The sequence below is a fragment of the Plectropomus leopardus genome, chromosome 7 (genome assembly GCF_026936395.1).
Source record: "Plectropomus leopardus strain MGB_pleo_1.0 chromosome 7, ASM2693639v1, whole genome shotgun sequence".
NCBI lineage: Eukaryota > Metazoa > Chordata > Actinopteri > Perciformes > Serranidae > Plectropomus > Plectropomus leopardus.
The window spans coordinates 11,798,762-11,819,577 of record NC_142182.1 but is presented as its reverse complement, the minus strand read 5'-3'; the positions used below and the strand labels follow the sequence as shown (position 1 = coordinate 11,819,577).

Below are 20,816 nucleotides of genomic sequence, written 5' to 3'. Positions count from 1 at the left end.
ATGTGCAGCTAAAGCCTGATGGAGCCAGTAAATCAGGCTCTTTGCATTTAGTGTTCCCACTAACCCAGTTTAGCTCTGAGCACATTTAGGTCATGACAAATAAAAAATGACACAAAACTTTCTGTAATAATCTCTTTTATTTATGGAAAGCATGTATTCATACATGGAAGTGGAGAGGACATGGACAATTATCACATTTGGGCTCATCAGTTTACATCTGCCAATACTCTTTTATTTTATTATTTTTAGTTTCATAGCTCAAAGCCACCCCGAATGCTTTATGTCAATAATACAGTGTAATTTTTTATATATATATATTATTTTTTCTTCTTCTCATACTAGACTTTAAATCACAGTTTTGGTCACAAAATCATCACATTAAGCACGATTTTACTGGGTAAACGAAAGGTTGCATACCAAACAACATACTGCACAAGCTCATGTAGGAGGAGCAAAAAGGAAAAGTAAGACCTCAGCTGACACAATGTCAGCAGTCAAATGCATTTTTTTCACAATAATCCACATTCCCACCAGAATGCATTGTCTTGAGATTTATAATACAATATAATACAATGGCATGTATTTTGAAAACATTAAAAGTTAAATGTGGTATAATTTTAAATGTAAAACACAGTATCCTGGCAGTCAGAATAAGTTCACCTATTGAAAAAGAAATGTAGTGTACAATAAGAACACACCTAGTCTATAATTTAACAATATGTTCACTCTTTGTATTGTCTCAGTTTACAAGATTTATCACATTATTTTCACAAACATGAGTCAGTTCGTCCGCCTTCATCGTGCTGTTCGTATGTTCTTATACTGGCACATGAGCAGGTGCTTGAAGGTGTTTTTGAACGTGGCGTTGCAGAGGGCGTAGCAGGCCGGGTTGATGGTGCTGTTTATGTAGCAGAGCCAGTAGCCGATGGTCCAGAGGGAGCTTGGGATGCAGATGGAGCAGAAGGTGTTGATAAGGACCATCACGTTGTATGGCGTCCATGTGACGACAAAAGCAACCAGGATGGCCATGATGGTGCGCGTCACCTTTTTCTCCCTGGAAGAAATGCCCTTCCTTTTCCACTTTGCCACAGCGGTCTGCTTTGTCACCTGGAGGATCAGAGTAGAAGAAGAGGACGCGTCCAAAGTTTTTAACGTGATACTGGTTGATCTTTTTGGCAACTTAGGGGAACAAGCTGTGATCACAACTTCACACATTCAGCATACACGGAGCAACGTTACCTTTAATTTTGCAACGTGTTTTTGGCGAATGTACTGTATGTCCAAAGTGATTTTAAGTTCAGTTTTAGTTTAAAAATCGAGACAGTGTCCCTTTATCCAATACTTTTGTTTATTAAAACACCTGAAAAACTAATGAAAATAACTTGGTAATTTTGCCTTTCCGGTGCAGATGGACCTGCAGTGAGCTGGCATGGCTGCACACTTTTAGTCTTATATCAACAAGACTAAAAAACCAGGTCTTTCTCAACGCTGTGTGGAAAGTGTGTGCAGATTGACTGTTAGACCCCTTCCCCCACTCCCTATATCATCAGCGCTTGGTGCTCCTAGTTTGTCTGCCAGCAATATCTGCCATCGATTTAAATCTGGGGAGGAGTTGGCTTTTGTGGAGGTTCAATTTTTATCCTGAGTAGGTCCCAAAATTGTCTAGGATAGGAAGTACTACCTGAACTGGGTTAGCCATGTATAAAAGAAGTTCATCTGCATACAGAGATAGTTTTTGATTTGTGTTTTTCCTGTTTCCTCCTGAGGGTGATGCCCTCAAACTTATTCTGTTGATGCAACTAGATAGCCAAGAGTTCAATAGTCAGGGTAAATAAGAGAGGAGAAAGGGGAAAACCCTTTCGGGTCCCCCTGTGGAGGGGAAACGAGTGAGTCTGGAGTCCATATGTATGGACTGAGGTGACTAGGGAATCATCAAATTACCTAATCTAAGAAATAAAGCCAGAGCCAAAGGAGTCAACGGCGCATAATTACGGGCAGATTTTTGCTTATGGCCTGGGTGGGGAGTTCCCAGCATAGAGCCGAGGGGGACTCCATTGACTTATGTATGAAGTGAAGGTGTCTCCATGTCTTTTCTGTCTGCTACCAAACAGTGGAAAAATTCCTTAAAACTGCTGTGTGAATAGATGAGCTACCATCAATATAAAGAACCAAGAACTAAGTTTTTATAAGCTGCTACCGAATTTAATGGCCATCTGTCCAATAGTTGTCAAGAAATCTCACTCAAAAACACAAATGTGACCCTCATGGTGGTGTTAGAGGGTCAAGCGGTCATTTAAGTCGTATGATTCATCCTCAGGGGACAATGAATGTTTGTACAAAATCCGACCAAACAGGTCGACATTGCCATTGAGCCCTCTAGCTGTAAATCAAATTTGTGATTGATATTTTATGTTTCTTTTAGTTGAATCATGAAGTACAGGCTTTTACTCAGTAATCAAATTTACCTTGAACAGTGTCCTTGTAGCCAAACTTTGTCTGTCAGCAGCTGAGTTCTCCGGAGAAGGTGGCTGTGTTTGAGTTGTCTTTTTCTCACTGTTGGACCCTTTCTGTGGTGACGCAGGGACCTCAGCGTCCTTAGACGTTGACGCTTGGATGCTGTCTTCTGTGGAGTCCACCAGCTCTGCTCTTTCTTCCTGACACGGCCCGTTTCCGTTCTGCTGCTGCAACATTTCCTTCTCCTTCCCATTTCCAGCCTGCACCTGAGCATCTTTCGCTGTGATGCAGTTGTTCTGGCTCTCACATCCGTCCTCCTGGCTGTGAGAGGGGCCCTCTCCCAGACTGGCCCCTGAGGTCTTCCTGCTGTCCCGCCTCATGCGGCTGCGGCTGGCCTTGGAGATGCGCCAGTAGAGGTGGATCATGATGGCGACTGGTAGGTAAAAAGCTGCTATGGCTGTCCCGAATGTCACCGCGGGGTTTGAGAAGAACTGGATGTAGCACTCACCTGGCGGCACAGTCCTCCCGCCCACAATGAACTGCCAGAACAAAATGGCTGGAGCCCACAGGATGAAGGACAACACCCAGGCCGCTGCGATCATCAGACCCGCCATCTTGGTGCTGCGGCGTGCCGGGTAGCTTAGCGGCTTGGTGACGCAGAAGTAACGGTCAAAACTAATGATGAGCAGGTTCATGACTGAGGCGTTGCTGACTACATAATCAACGGCCAACCACAGGTCACACACCACTGCTCCCAGGGGCCAGTAGCCAATCACAATATAGACGGTGTAGAGGTTCATGGAGCACACGCCAATAATGAGGTCTGCACAGGCCAGGCTGAACAGGAAGTAGTTGTTGACAGTCTGCAGGTTCCTGTTTACCTTTAGAGAGACAACATGGAGCAGGCTGTCAGATGCTAATCTTTTTTGGTGCGAGGTGATGTGTGTTTTCTCATTTCTATTAGATTACCGCTCTGCACACATGCTGTGTTCTTATCTCTACGTCTGGGTGTGCTTTTCAGCGTGTCCTTTAATCATAAATGATCAAATACAAGAAAACACAAACCTTTATAGAGAGCATGACCAGGATGTTTCCGATAACGGTGATCAGACTCAGAGATCCAGCCACCAGGATGATGAGTACAATCTCCACAGTCGAGTACGGGCTTTCAGAGAAGAGGCTGGCGTTATCACCACTGCTGATGTTGGTGGCGTGGGACAAATTCAGAGTCTCCATACTGTCTGGTTTCGGATATCCTTCTCACAGATGCTTCAGGCTCGAATCATGTCCGTACAGCACCTGATAAACACAAACATTGTGAAGTATTCAGCCTCTTTGCTTTTCGTGATGCCAGTTCGGTCCCATCTGTGTGTGCGTTTATCTTTCTGCACTGTTACAAATGCAAAATCATGCGTAACTTTCAGTAAACAGTTTGCAGGTGTTTGTGTGTTTTTGAGCTCCCGGGCTTGGCCCAGGTGTGAGGGATGGACAGGTGTGCAAACAAAGACTGCAGCAGCTGTGTTTAAAATATACAGCAGTGTCCCACATCCTCATATCAGGAACAACACATTAGAAAGGTCGCTTGGAGGTTGCACAGTAAACCAGCTGCTTTGGTACTTGTAGATGGGATTTGACCTAAATCCAGGGGTCCAAACTTTTTGAATGGGGGCCAGATTAGATCATGTAAAAATGTCTCGGGGCCAGCTGCTTCTCGCATCCAATGTGTCGGGGAGTAAAAAGTTACATGCAACTACTTACAATGATTAAATTACAGAATAAATGTTAATGTAATCTTTTGGTTACTGAGGAAAATAATGTAATTAAATTACAGTTACTAAGCTAAATGTTACAAAAAGGGTTACATATTAAAAAAACTCCTTTCAGTAAAAAGTTAATATGTTGAATAAAACATTCATTCTGTGGCTTTACTTTTTGTGCCGTGCAGGAATGCCTTCTCATGGCATATTTTTGGACAACGCGGGGCAGCAAAGCAGTTGAGACAAATTTTAGCGCAACATTCATGCACTTATATTGTTAAGTCTTTTCAGCTTTATTGCCCCGTTTAAAACATTTGTTAGAAAAGTCATCAAAAAGTAATCAAATGAGATAAGTTACATTACTTTGATGAAGTATTAAAATAGTTCTGTAACATTACATTTTGTAACAGGGTAATTAGTAATCTGTAACCTGTTACATTTCAAAAGTAACTTCCCAACACTGCTTATCACATATATTATATAAAAAGATGCCGTACAAATCAAATGCAGACAACCACAGCAGTCTCATCTTTCAGTGAATCAACTTTTCATCACTCAGAGGCCGTTATGGCACAAAATGTCAACTTTACGCTTCTGTGCTCCATGTCGGCTGTCTGGCAGCAAATGTTTGCTGTTAGCTACCTTTTTTGTTTGCTTGTTTACCATCTGTTTATGAAAACACATTAGCCAGACCTACATGGTGTCAGATGCTATTAATAATTATTTTTGAAACCATTTTTGACTCTGATACCTTGTTTGAGGTTGTACACTTGCACAAATGTTTTTGTCTTTGCCAGCCCAGTTGCCAGAAGAAAATGTTGGCATTGTTACATTTGTATGGTTCATATGAATCATATCAACATTTATAAAGTGATGTTATATATAAACAGGTGTTGTCATCTGGAGTTTAAGGGGATGGTGGATGCGTCACCAAGGTGAAATGCCTGCAGACCACTGTTTGAGACCTGCAAACAACAAAACCAGTTGTGATTTAGTGACTCATTTTGCTTTTCCAGCAGCTTTTTGGCAATTGTTTGTGGTTGTTTTTGTTGATCTGTTGTTTTTCCAGCAGCTGCTTGACCATAATAGGTGTTTTTTTTTTTTATTATTACCAAGACCTCACTGCTTTTCCTGCCGGGATTGTGCTCCCCGAACAGGGTATTTTGAACTAATAATCTATCTTTTTCTAACCATAACCAAATGATTTTTGTGCCTAAACCTAACTACACCCTAACCAAAGTGTTTTTGAAATGTAAAAGTTCAGTGTGTCTGCTACATACTAAAGCTCAAATATAACCTATCCATAGTTTGCAGAATCATTCAGTGCTGACGTGTTTGCTGGAGATTTGGTTGTTGTTTTCTGAGCTACTCTCTTCGCCCTAAACTTTAGCGACTGGGAAGTCTTATCTCTGATCAAATCTGACCCGATGGGTTGAACGAGACGATGTAACAAAGCCACCTACACTTCTGGTATGTTCATTTAAATTTCCCATCTAGCCTTGAAAGTCTCACAGTGCCCTTTGAGAGTATATAATCTGCACATGAGAGCCAATTCAAAAATGTCAAGTTGTGTTCTTGATCCTGCAGGCGTAGATGAGTCATTTCCCAACAGCATCTCTGCAACTTGATATGGGATAGATACTATCAGGTTTAAAAATTGGATTTTCTTTTGGGAAGTGTCTGCACGGGCATACATGCTTGCTCTTTGGGACAGTTAATAAATCGTAATGGAGGTCATGATTTTAGATCAAGACAGGGCAGCATCAAAAGAGCGTTTATTTGCAGGCTGTTTTCTGAGTGACAGAAACAAAGATGGAAAATTATTTTTTGGAAGTACCTGTTCTGTGAGTTATAAAAGATTTCCACTGCCTACGCTAAAAATCCAGGTATGATATGGTGCTTAAAAAAAATAAGCATCCACTAAACAACATATGATATGTGTACACAAATACCTGTTCTTTTGTATTTATAATTGGTTGTGTATTCAAAATGCCCCCCAACAAAACAGCACAATTAAGGCAAATCATTACTGTTATTTTAGAAACCAAGAAACATCAGGAATAGACCTACAATGTAAACACAGCATAGCAATGTGATTAACTGATGTATTCTGATCAGAAAATCAATGTAAAGAGACTTAGTTGGGACCATGAAGGTAGCTGCATACTGCTAAAACCCCGTAAGTGACTCCATTAGGCCACATGATAACATCATACTGTACCTGAGAGATGTTTCCTTCCTGCTCTTACAGCCAGATGAAACTTCATTACAGCATCTCTAACTCTATCACTTACTCATCAAAGACCCATTCTGGGATTTTTCTGTCACAGATGAGAAAGAGCGTGTATGTGTGTGTATGTGTGTGTTTGTTTGGGTGTAATTTAGCTGTAATTCTCAGGGCCTTGTTTTGACAGCCTGTGATTTTTTGGTCTGAGTCGTGCGGACGTTTAGTGAATGAAGAGTTACAGTGTAAGATTTGCACTGATGTAAGAAGAAGGTGAGGTAGACGTTAGCATTAGGGTTATGGTATGTGTGTTTTCTTGCATGAAAAGAGCTTTGTACGATATTCGAAACCTGGATGGACGTCACTTTTACTATTTCATATTTGAAATTGTCATAATTATATATTTTTAAAATATTTGTAAAGAATAATTATGGCTTTAATCATTTTTTGGACCATGTCCTTGATTTTATTGTTATTTTTTTTACTTTCACTGTCTTTCTTTTTTTGTTTTTTTAAATTTTAGACGAGAGGGATGGTGGATGGGTCCCACAAACAAAGGGACTTTTATGTTAGAGTTCAGTGTACTGTTTTGTTTTTTTCTACTTTCCATGTGCCTCCTTTCCCTAAACATAATAATCCGTGCCAGCATGTGCTTTTGCTAAACTGTAATATGTAGACACAGGAGTCCACGGCAAAGCAGCAACATGTGATGAGAAATAGTTGCATTGTATAATGTAGCCTGCTTATCCATAGTAAGATTATAACCCACAGTGGATGGTGATCTAGACAAAAAATGGCTACTCCTCTTAATGGGGGGCAGCAGCAAAACATATTTTAACCCCGCTTAAAGAAGGCCCATCCCAAAAAAATCATTTATGGTGTATACTATGTTCAGAATATTTTCACCACTTTTCCCTGCTGTCAGACAGCATTTTCCAACAGGAAATGGAAGCTGTTACATGCTCTCTTTAAAGCCACCAGACTCTGTTGACAAAAAAGGCAATATTACCTCACTGAACACAGCTGCTGCTGTCTCGAAGCCACACAATAAGAAAAAGAAAAATGAGCTAAAACTCCAGATGTTTTCCTACTTGTCTAATAATGACTGTATATAAAGATTAACGACGTGTCTCCACATCCGCCTGCTGCACAAAAATGAAGCCAAAATAACCAGGATACAACCGCTGCTTTTTGGCATTGGTGCAGCTCGAACTCATCAAATAGCACCGCTCCGTCTGTGCTTTCGGCATACAAACGCGATGCCAAAAGCCACCTTCTGCGGTGACAGATGAGAACGCACTTGGACAGAAACAGTTGTCAGAATATGCTGGTGAACAGCTAGAGGCCACTGGGCGTGTCCACATGCAATGCACAGGGGCGGTGCCACTTGAGAACGCTGCTGGACAGAACCGATCATGTTTGCAAGAAACGCCGAAGGACAGCGTTTGGTAATAACGCTGCTGTTAACCATGTAATGTAAGGAGCGTGAATGTGCTTATAGGTTTGGGTGGGTGGATGGGTCCCACATACAGCTGACTTTTGTACCCGAGTTCACTTCCTGTGTGGATGTGTGTGTTTTTCTACACCATACCATGTGTCTCTTTTGCTTTAATCTAACCATCAACCACCAATCTTTCCATCCTGACAGTCTGTGCTGTTGGGTAAATATAAGGACTGTGCTGCGTCATCCCACCATGTGCATTTGTTGACGTCACGGTAACGGCATCCTGGAGCAAACAGCTGATGCAGAAGGATACCTAAAAGGTCATAAGTTGGCATGAAAGGTCACTGACAGAGCGACACCATGTGAGTTAAAATGAGAACATGTTGGCTGATGACATCATCAGGAGCCAGAGTCTGTGTCCCGCCCATACACCCATCCAACCAATCGCAGCACCACTGACGGCAAGCACAGCAATTGGCACACATAGCTGTTAATCATGACATCCAACCCACTTTTTATGGCATCAAAAAACTAAATAATACCAAATTATCACAAAAACGTATCCGCTTGATAAGAACTACCTAAAATAACAAAAGCCATCTTTGGGAAAATGTTTTTGATGTGTTCTTTGATTTTTTAGTTTGGCCTGTGTCCCGTCTGCTACTGTGAAGGGGGCGGGGTTTATGATCTATACTGCAGCCAGCCACCAGGGGGCGATCGAGATGTTTTGGCATCACTTTTGGGAACTGTCATGTCTTCCATCTGTACTACACAAGATATGTTCTCATACTACAAAACTTTTAAGGAGATTTTCTATAACAGCCAAGTCACCCTTACTTACCCTTACTTGTTAATCCATTTTATTTTAGTTATTTTATTTTAGCTTTTTGTATTTTTTTTTAATATTGTTTTATCAGCCTTTATGTCTTATGTAAAGCACCTTGAATCAACCTTAAATACACCTCGCCTTTCTAGTTTGCAAAGTAAATTTTCACCACATACAGTAACAAGCTGCCTAATAAGCTCAGGTGAAGACGTTGCCATGTGATGTGGAATTGGTTAGTAACAGAGCGGGAGATCACTAACTGCTCACAAGCCCGTCCTCACTTCTTCCCTTTCATTCACACTAATAAGACCTACATTACTGGACCTCCCTAATTGTGATCCAGGGCTACTGGAGAGAGTCACAGAGGCAAACAGCATTTCTCTGACAGGCACAGAAACAGAGTAATTAGATCCAGCAGATGCTGCCTGCAACAGCTGTACCGGTAATATGCTGCTAGGATATACTCATCTGGCAGCCCGGCTTTAAAAAGTCTGTACTGTCTTTGATATCATGAACGAAACAGCAGTCAGCTGCAGAGTCACCAGCAGATGAGATGGTGAATCAAGGGGTTTGTTTGCAGAGTCAAGAGCGGACGTTACACAGAGTACACCGTTTCATCAAAAGGAGGCTTTAACGACTGCAGATCAAAGTGTTGTGCTTTATTATTTCAGTGCAAAATAGATTTTTATCTTGTAAATGTGTTTTACATGTTTTCAGGACAAACATGTTTCTAATGGGAAATATGTTACAATATTCTGGATGTTTGCACAGACGGGATTTCAACTCAATCAGCAATTTCAAAGCATGTAAATACACAATACATTTGCACATTAGACCGATATTGGTTTTACAGGGCCATCACTGATTATTAGTACTTAATTAGGCTGATAACCGATATTTGGAACTGATATGCATTTACAATACAAAAGGAAATATTCCTGTCAAAATTTAGACTTTGGAATATAACAAACTCCAACGCAAATTTTTGTTTAAGTGCCTTTAGCAAAACTGAACCTTTCCACATCATATACAGCAAGTTCCCAGCAATTTTTTTGATAAAGTTTAGTGAAAATTTAATTTAAAAAATGAATGAATAAAAATAGCTCCCTGAGGTTTTACAAAGTAAAAGCCTTCACTGGTGTTTGTTGAGTGTAATATGCACAATTTTTCATTAATTAATTAATTTATTGGCAGTCAGTAAAATGCCAAAACAATGATCATTGAAAAATGTCTCCATATGATTGACCCTGCTCTGCGAAAAATGTCTGTCTTTTTGTAAAAAAATACAAATCAAAAAAAAAAAATCTTTTCCCCCTTATGTTATTTACTTATTTATTTATTATTATTATCATTATTATTACCATTTCATATAAAGTCCGATGTCAGGGAATGTTCCCTCTTATGAAAATGGAAAATAAAAAGTTAAAAAAACAGATAATCTGCAAAATGCCAAGTATCAGCCCAGATAAATGGCCAGGTCGATAATCTGTCGGCCCCTAATACACAAGATCAAATGACCCAACACAGTGCATACACGTAATTTCAGCCAATTTTTTTAAGTCACACACTGTTTAATTTGTAAAAGCAACATTCGATAGATCTCACATTTCCTCTCGGGGTTTTGAAGCAAAGGTTGCTCATGTTATTACACTAGTTACTGTAAGTTTGTTGTGATTTCAGAGAAGTGTGTCCTGAATCTAAAGAGTGGGAAATTTCACATCAAGCTGAGCTTTGGCCTCGCACAGCAGTGTAACTGAGAGAAGAGAAAACCACTTAATGTCCAAAGCAGCTCTGCAATGGAGCCAGAAAGGAGAAAAAAAGAGAGAGACAAATAGCAGAGTGACCAGGGTGGCAAGGACAACGAAATAAATCTGAAATGATTAGGTGCAGAAGAGATAACACATGAAGGACAAACATTAGTTTTGAAAAACTCTATTTTTAAAAGAAGAGAGGAAACTGAGGGAGTCCATCCAAGGGGACAGGAGAGTTAATGAGCAAAGAAAAAAAATAATCTTGCATGCTTGCAGTTTTCAGGGAGGAGCTCTCTGTTTGAAATCTAATTTCCCTCTTAAACACAAACATATTGTAGTGTACGCGGGGGGATTCCTTGGCAGCGGGGAGACCGGGGAATCCAGAGTCTGGATCTGATGCTGGTGGCTGTTTGAAACCTTACAGCTAAGGACAGAAATGAAGATAAACACTTCTAAAACAGCCGCTGGGGAACAATAAAACCCAGTTCTACTCTACATTATTATTAGAAGCTTCCTCAGGAAGCTGAAACTGCGTATGGAGGATAACATTTCAATCAATATATAGACTAATGTATCACATTATAATCTTGGATATTTCCTTTTGTCTGTGAGTTCATAGTGACCTTTTCATCAATAATTCAATTTTCCCATAATATAGCTTCGCATTTCTAAAAATGTACAATTTTGTAATGTTTGCATACAGCTCACAAGTATGTCTTAATGTTAATTAGCATTGTTTAAATGAAGCTTTTTTTTGTCTTTAGTGCATAAAAAAGCTTATACAGAAAAAGATTCATACTTTTTAGGTGCCAAAATAAACTTCATATACCTTAATCTGTTAAACGTTGCTGTTCCATAAGTTAGGATCATTTCCTAACTAACAAAGTGTCCTCGCCTGCTGCAGTTTGGTGCAAATTTGCAGAGAAATGTTATCTTACCTTGTCTGCTGGGAATGACATGGATGAGCTGTTTTAGTATGGTCCATGTTACTCTCACCTCTGTCGACACACTGGAGCAGAGAGAGAGGTAGAAAGTAACCCGGCGTTGATGTCGCTCCTCCTCTGGCAAGAACCAGTGTGTGTGTATGTTTGTGTGTGTGTGTGTGTGCGTGTGTGTGTTAGAGACAGAAAGAGAGACTGACAGCAGGGAGGGGTTACGGGGGGCTATTAGTTGTGTTGCATCCCTTAAGCTAGGGTTGCAAATTTGAATAAACAAGAGACAGACAGCGACAGAGGCAGATGCTTGTTTCAGGACCATGGAAAGCACTGCAGCACAAACGCATCATTTTCTCCTATGTTACAGAAGCTATAGGCGATGACATGGAGAGAAGTTTGAGTGGCTGTGGCGTGAAGTAAAATGGTAAAGCACTATTAAAAAGAGGACAAAAGGGAAAGGGGTCGCACTGTTATTCTGTTGCTGCAGGACGTTAACCTTTAAGACTCTGTTGTTTTGACCTTTTAACCAAACCTGTGACGCAGTCTGCCCCAGTTGGTGGATGACCTTACTTTGATGGAATTACCACAAAGAATAATGGTCCCTATCCATGAAATATTATTGCAAATAAAACAAGCAGCGTGCCATCAAACAGGCTCGATGATTTGATATGAGAAAATCTGATTTGATTCGTCGTGTCTGTCCTGGTGCAGACTTAAGGCACACTGATCACATCAACATTGGTCTGTTTTTCTTGGTTGTAACGTAGGAAACCTGTGCACATTATCTTCTCTGGAATCACTGTGATTTGATATTACAGAAATATTATTTTATTAACTTGACATGGGTGCGGTTATCTACTAGAAAACTGTCTTGGTGTGTCTATTGATGGCTACGAGCTCCTTTTCCGTTGTTTCATCATTTGTCACGAACACAAATCAATGTGAGGCTCGGACTGTGTGTCTCCAAATGTGTGTGTTGTGTGTCTTTGGTTTCTTGTCTCCCAGAAGCTCCTTTTTCCAATTTCTAAGACACTCTGGCATGTCTTATTGTTTGCAGTAATTATAAATATCTATTAAACAAATGCTTATTAACAGTATTACTCTTCTTGATAATTTATAACACACACCTCATTATTAGTATTTTTATTAATATTATTATAGATCTTTATTTTGAACATGGCAAATTAGATACAACAACAAAATGAAAATAAAATACAAGCAAAATACATATGCAGTAAACTAACATAAGGATTTCATGTCTGAAAAGGAAGTAAATACTTATGAAATCCCACTCCTTTTTTTCCAGTTGTTTTACATATATAAATATATATATATATACCTACATATGCATTCACAAAGAAACAAACCAGCCTGACAATATAGATTAAACTAGTTGCCGCTGATAAGGAAAAGTAACATATAAATGGCAAGGAATTTTTTGACATTTTTGAAAATGTACTTATTTTCTGCCAGTTAGCTTAGCTTAGCACAAAGTCTGTAAGAAGAAGGAAACAGCTTGGTAGAGGCCTTTGCCTTACTCACTCATTCACCACTCCAGATATAATGGATGCACGATACTGAGCAGTGAATCGAGATTTCAGACACTTATTCATAATAATATGTATATATCTGTTAAGTAACTGGCATAAGAAACATGTGACTGTCTTTACACTAGCGGAGATAAAATGTTGTACAGTAAATGTAGTGGAGAGGCAAAGTCTTCTTCTATTTGGTGGACCACCATGGCACCTTATTTCAGGAAAATGTGTATGGTGGTATAGAGAGAAAAATAATCCTTTGATCAGTTTTGAATTGTGCCATTAATAACACGTTTGTCAGTTTAATTATTTGATTATATTATGAATATTTTGCAAGTTGTGATGACCCCTCTGCTCCACTAGGGGAGCCATTTTCCTGACTGCTCTTCTTGCAGGATCTGGGTAAAGGTAGTGAGGGTCTGTCATAGTTAAGCTCAGCTGGGCCCAGTGTGGTTCATGACATAACAGCACACCAACTTCCAAGCTGCTTTTTCCTTAATTACTACACATGTTTCTATGCACCTATTCATGCAATCACTACTGGTTACTGACTGACATATTTACTCTGCTTTTCTTTATTAGATTTGAAAATAAATAGCCTTTTACGCTTCTGTGCACTCATCTGGTCTTCTCTCTTTGTTGCAGCCTCTGAGCTGGGTTGTTACAAAGTCAAGAAAGTTGCAGTTTGTCGTGAAACAACTGAAGTCTAAGACTGACAGAATACGTACTTTGAAAGGCTACACAGTTGCGTAAGAAACATCATAACTTTCTCTCGCCGATGATGCGTGTGTGCTTCGCACCCGGATGAATTCACACGAGCAATGGATCATACTTGTTCTTTCACTTCCCAGCTGATAAAAGTACCAGGAGTAACTGGTTAAAACACATCAGATACGTTTTATTTGTGAGTGGGACATTGTTTAACGTATCTTCCTAAAAATGGTTGGTATGATAGTTTACAAATTAGCACCCCACAGATGGTGTCACATTACTGGGTCATGGCTTTGCCATCCCAGGAAAAACAAGGCACTGATTTAACATGTTAATTTGGGAACTTTTAGTTGATTGTTTTACCTTTGGAAAGAGCTTTGCTATAGATCAGTGATACTCAAATTATTGCCTGCTGGCCAAATCTGGCTCCCGACAGGCTGCCAGGTGGCCCCCCAACCATTTTCTAATTCGCAATAAAATTATAGTTATTCGCTCAGGGAATTGTTTTTGTACTTTTATTGCCAGATTCCATAAAATAGCATCAAAATTTAGCTTGTTTATCAAAAACAGTGCCAGAGGAGGATCCCTGCACGCCCTGACAGAAGTCCAAGCTAAACCCCTAATGTCCTAAAATCCTAGAAACATCCTAATATCCCAGAAATGTCTTGAAATCCAAGAAATGTCCTAAATTACAAGAAACGTCTTGAAATTCGAGAAATGTTTTAAATTCTAGAAATGTACTAAAATTCACAAAATGATTTGAAATCGGAGAACCTTCCTATAGTCCAAGAAGTGTCCGAACACCTGAGAAATGTCCTAAAATCCAAGAAATGTGTTAATCCAGGAAATGTATTGGAGTCTGAGAAACGTCCCTAAAGTCAAGAAATCGGAACATCGGAGTATCTGAGAAATTTAGGAAACTCTAACAAATGTCCTCAAATACTAAAAACACGTACGGGGCTGCTGCGGCTGGCCCCTGGCCTCCTGTCATTTTGCAAAAGTGGCCCCCAAGCAAAGCAAGGTGAGTATCCCTGCCATAGATCATCTCTCAGTTTGCAGTATTTGTGCTAAGCTAACGTCTGCTGGCTGTAGCTCCATATTTACTGTACAGATGTGGTATCGTTATTCTCATCTTACTCTCAGCAGGACAGTGAAAAGACAAACTTTCTGCTAATAGACTCAGTGTTTTTGTAACCCAGGTAGCACTGACAGCAGAAGGAGATACTCTTATCAAAATAGGACCACATGTGCATGGCGGCATATTTTGGGATTCTTCGATTCCAAGTGAAATGTTGAAACACAAATAGAGAGCTGTTTTCATGAAGCTTCCTCCGTATATGTATAATATGTAAGGGTTGTACAGTCGTGTCAAGTCCTTGCTCGCCACTGGCAACTGCTTTGCATGTTAACATCATGCAAAGGCTTCCTCGCACAAGCACTGACTTAGTGTCTGCATATGAACGGGCTGGTTATAAGTCATCAAATGTTTTTTTTTTTTTTTCGTGCAGGCTGACCTACGGTCAAAAGCCCAACACAGACTGTCACACAGGCTACAGTATGCATTCACTGGCTGAAATGAAAGTGTGCAGGGTTAAAAGGAGGACAGACAGGAGCCAAAAAGGATGTACTGCTGCAGGGCATACGATGTCTTTTATCTGCAAAGCACCATAAGTGATAAAACCCATCACCCTTTGCACACAGATACACCTCCTTTTCACCTCTCTCATGATTCCTTTTGTTCTGATTTACACACATTTGTTAACTTCCCTTGTTTCTTGTCCATGTGAGCACACCAGTCCCACACCATAGCTCCTAAAATACGACAGAAATCTATTTAATTTCTTCAGAGTGAGATGAACACCATCATTCAAAAGTTGCCATCCACCACTCTGTGTGCTCGAGGAATAAATAAATAAAAAAAGCTTACAATGAAGCTCTTTCCTCTTCACTCTTTGAAGCGAAGCCCCAAGGCTGCTGGGAAATGAGGTCATCTAGTTGGAGCCCGAGCAGCTGTTTGAATGGAGAGCGGCTTCACACAATAGCAGCCCTCTTAACACTTCTGTCAAGACAGCCTCACATTTTCTGAAACTCACTGGTGCATCCAGTTCTCAGCAAAGATGTGGACTTTAGAAAATGTGTAACAGAATGAGAGAGAAAACCTCAAAGTCCCAATGCACATTTTTCTTTGCTCACATAGAGATAATTATAAACTACATCATGTGCTAATAGGATAATGTTGATGACACAGACATTTACTGTAACTCTGAGCCTGGAGCGAATCGTGACATTTTAATCTCTTCTGAAGATTCATCAAAGACTGTAATTCATCACTATGTTCAGGTCCAGTTGGGATTCGGGTTGCCAGGACTCTGGTCAACTACTGGAACTGATATTATCTATATATGAATTTGCCCCAGCTTGTATGTCTCACACAAAACCATTTGAATCCCATCTTTATTTAAAATAAAACACTTGCAATGACTGAAAGCCCAGAAGGTTGTTGAAGGTATCTCCAGATTACGTAAAAGTGCATTTTGTAAGATCTGGACATAATTTTTGATTGAAACATTCAAAAAAATGAACTAACCCTATCAACAGAGTGTGAAGAACCTTTGACGTTATGTCCAAGATGTCGTTGTATTGCAGAGATATCCACTGCTAAGCAGCCGGGGACGGGCAGTTATCTCAATCACAAAAACTCTTTTAAAAAACACAGGAAAGAGGCATTGAGTGACTTAAAAGAAATAGGGGAAAAACAAAGAAAAATGTTTTTTTTTAATGTATTGTCAGACAGCTGATGTTAAAAGAGTTAAATGTGTTATTTGAAACTCAGGAAACAGTGGATGTCTAAAGGAATACAGTCATGCAGTGTTACCTTGAAATTGTGAAGAAAACTTTTTCTCACATGCCTCCAGAGAATTTGGCAAAAATGGAAATTTCTTGATTGACCCCTAACCCTCACCCTGACTAGAGCGTAAAAGTAATAATAATTCAGTAAAAAAAAGTTAATATATGACTATGATATTAATAAATATTTATATTTTTTTCCATAGCTTTTCTTAAAATATTTTTAAAAATCCAATTCCACCCATTCCTTGCAATTTGAAGAGAACGTCTTCCCAAGATGCTCATTGCCTTTTTTACCCCCATATTTTCAAAAGAAAGCAAGCGCATATTTCTAATGTTTAAATACTTTTGAAGGCATGTAAATGCAGCACAAGAAAACTAATGCTGATCCAGGTTTCAGAGGGTTCAATGTCCCTGCCTCCTTAATGCTAACTTTTTTTAAACCAAACAAACAGGCTTTTTAAAAATAAAAATATACATATATGCTACAGTTTTCCCAGACTTAGCAGTAATAAATAAACTGAAGTGTGAATCATTTCTTTGTAAATGAGTTTAATGTGCAGTTATCCGTGTGTCACACGTAAACACAGACGGAGGCCATTGTCTTTGACAGTTCACTGGTCACCAGCTCTCATGTTTCTGTCTCACACTGATTGGTTGCCTCATGACTCTGCTGCCATCTGGAGGACTAACGTCTGCCCCTTCTCCCTCTGACATCCTGCATGTCCTCCTCTGCCTCACAGACCTGCAGACAGCAGTCATGTCAGTGCTCCTCATCCACTGTGTTAATATGACGTGAGTGAAAAAATCTTTATGTAGCTGCATAAAACTGACTGGATGTTAAAACTGAAAAATAACCTAAAATTTAAAACTACCTGAAACTCAGAAGTGGAAGTGATTAAACCAGCCTGCATCAAATGTGACACCAGCTCCAGTGCAAAACACCCAGCTTTCTACACTTTCTAATCTGATGTCTCTATAACCAAATGATTTCAGCTGCATCTCCACATCAGCTGAGTTTGCTCAGTTGTCATGGAGATGGCTGTGTTGCCATTATGTGACCTAAGTATAGGGATTTAATTAATGTAAAGGCAAAGAGGAGGGGGTGTCTCTATGAAAGGATGGTCTATGGCTGCATGGAAAGTTTGGTTATATTCTGCTTGAGCTTTCTCCAGACGTCCACACACAGTTAGTCACGCAGTGTTACCTTGAATTCGTGAGGTATGTATTTCTCTCAGTGTAACTGCAGCAAAACTACATCAAAAGATATATTTAAAATCTCTCATACAACTGGTGCGAGTGTCTTTTATTCAGTTGTATGCTCAGTACTTCCCAAACACATGCATTTCCACTAAAACTGTAGTCTTAGAGTTTGGCTTTGACGAGGGCATATATCAGTTTCACTTTCAGTTCAGTTTTGAAAGGTGAAGTGGATAAGTGAAACAGTTTTGAGAGGCTGTGCATAAATTCAAACATAGGTTAAGTAGAGGGTGATTTACACTATAACTTATTTTCGACGGTTGCACAACACAAGTTAATTCTGACGTAAGGGTAACATATAACTTAAAATTTACACCTACTTCCTACTAGGTGGAAGGACGTTCTTAACTTGACCAATAACATGTTGAAACGATTATGTAATTTGCAGAGGGTTTTTTTTTTGATGATGATGACTTCCTCATTTATCTCGACCACGCATTCTGCATGATAGACTGCATCCTTTTGATATTTATGATAATGTTGATATGCACTCGCGATTCCGATTTTGCCAAGCAGAGATGCAACAGGTGCGAGTAGTTTGAACCCAAATATGGCATCAGTGTTATCATTTTGTTTGCATTAATGAAAAATGAAAAAAAAAAAACAACTGCTGACGGACTGGGACAATGTTTAAACATGGCCTACTCATAAACACCACATCAAGAATAGTGCTCTTCGCTGATTGGCCAAAGAAAGTGAAAATGACATTTGCTGCGACAGTATTTTGGTTAGTGTGGACGTCCCACCAGTGTAGCTAAGACTGAATTACGTTTCAACATAGCGTTAAGTGTGGACTAAAGAGCATCCTAACTTTAGAGAGAACTTGCACACAGCTTTTGCAACAGGCTTCAGTCATACAAGTGGTTATTTTGTGGGTGAAGTATTTCTTTAAAGAAAGAGTTTTGAAGCTATGTGTGAGGAGATATAAAGGCTTGTCTAACACGCACACACACACACACACACACACACACACACACGTGCTAATAGGTCTCACTTGGAGGCCCTGATCCCTGTGGGACATAATGAGCATCAGAGTGCTGACAAGCTGCTCTTTGGTTTCACCAGTCATCTCACACTCATGAGGCTGTGTCACCTGAAAGAGTCAAAACATTTCCTCTTGATTGGGGGTGCTGTTGCACGGTGTCGTCATGGCAATAATAACCCACAGCCCTCTCCTCTCAGAAAAAAAACAACAACCAGCACATCCTCCTTTGAAAAACTGTCAGGTCTGTTTTGTCGTTTCTGTTGAAACCATATGTTGGTAGTATTTAGTTGTTTGCTAAGCACAAGTTATGTTGTTTTATTTATTTTAGACATTTGAAATATTTAGGTTACATTTTGATGGTGTTGTCTTTTGCTAGTTATGTATTATAATTATTATTATTATTATTATTTTGTTTTCAATTCACAAAAATGTAACTAACAAAGTTAAGTATAACAGTACAGCAAAAGAAAAAAACAGAGATTGTTATTATTATTATCATTATTATTATTATTATTATTATTATCATTAATAGATTTATTGGTAGACAGGTAGGACCAGCATGCACTTGGTGATCAAAATGTTGTTTTTTTTCTTTGCTCGCTTGCTTTTTTTGCTTTTCTGGCTAAAAAAAAGCAAACAAACAAAAACCAACATAACTCTGAATGGACCTTTAGACTTCTTTTGTCTGCATATACCGCATGCCCACGGTGCATCAGTGGCCCTTTGATTGTTTGAGTCCTCTCCTCTCCTCTCCTCTCCTCTCTTCACATGCACAGGAAAATCTTTCCATGTTCACTTAGAGTGTACTGGAAAACAAAAATATGGTGCTAGTTTGCATGATGAAGGGCCATCTGCAATGGAAATCATATGTAAAGTGAGGAGATGAATTCTGACCACATCTCAACCCATTCCTATCCCATTTATACATAAAAACATTCAGAATATGATGGTTCACTTGGGGTCAAACTTATTCAGATCATGACAAGAAAACATGAGAAGAGAGTGATTTTGATTGAATATTCCTCCATATTTGCATGATGATATACAGTCTAGGCTGATAGTCTAGGCGTCATGCATGTCAATTTACATTCATTTAACTCCTCATTATGTCATTTGGAAATGGCATATTAATAGACTCATTTCAGCTGTACAGGTTTCAGGTGTATTTGCTGCAGAGCTCTTAAGACTGGATCATGCAGTCATCCACCAGTCATTTGAATTCATGGATGTGGTGATGGAGAAAGCTTAACCACAGGGTGCAGCTCGTATTTGTGTCTCATCATTACCTGGCAGGGATGCCGCAGGCTTTCACCTGCAACTACTCTTTGGATCCACTGTTGTTCAGAAGTTTTATCTAGTATTCTGTCAATTTTTGCACACCAGTCTAGAAGAAACAGTGTTTCTTTTAACCCTTTGTCACTTGAGCAAACTGGCTTGATTTCTTTAAAAAAAAAAAAAACATGGGAAGAAAATAATGAGCAACAAAAGAAGAAATGACCCAAAAATAGCAAGAAATTACTAAAAAAATAAAGAAAACAAATAAAGTTACAAAAAAACTCCAAACAAAACCAACAAGGCAAACTTGGAAAATGTTGTGAAAAATATATAATAATGATATTAATAATAACAATAATAATAATAATAATAATAATAATAATAATAATAATAATAATAATAATAATAATAATGGTAATGATAATAAGAAGAACAACAACAATTTTATTCATATAGCACATTTAAAAACAAAGTGATTTGAAAAATGAAGCAAATCAGAAATGGGATACATAGGTGGCAATACAACAACAGAAAGCCAAACAGCCCTATTGAACACAAGCAAGAAGAAACTATGGTAGAGTCAGAATAAAATTAAAACCAGAGGAGTAATGCAAGATGCAGGATGCATAATGTCAGTATAAAATAATACAAACAAATAGACCAAAAACAACAACAACAGAAGCAATAAAAGCAATCAAAACAGAAATAAAATGAAATAAATTAGATAAAACATAAATCAGAAATGTAGAATAAATAAAACTAAAAGATAAAAAAAAAAATAACTTTTTTAAAATAACATAATTTAAAAT

General features: G+C 39.0%; 1 protein-coding gene across 1 annotated transcript; it reads right to left on the bottom strand.

The window, feature by feature from the left end:
• Positions 1–122: 122 nt before the first annotated feature.
• LOC121950518 (muscarinic acetylcholine receptor M2-like) lies at positions 123–11,547 on the bottom strand. The gene is made up of 4 exons (XM_042496542.2): positions 11,395–11,547; positions 3,520–3,753; positions 2,466–3,335; positions 123–1,107 (listed from the first exon to the last, which is right to left on the bottom strand). The coding sequence occupies exons 2-4, from the start codon at positions 3,688–3,690 to the stop codon at positions 796–798; spliced, it is 1,353 nt and encodes a 450-aa protein (XP_042352476.2). The 5' UTR covers positions 3,691–3,753; positions 11,395–11,547; the 3' UTR covers positions 123–795.
• Between the last annotated feature and the right edge of the window lie 9,269 nt (positions 11,548–20,816).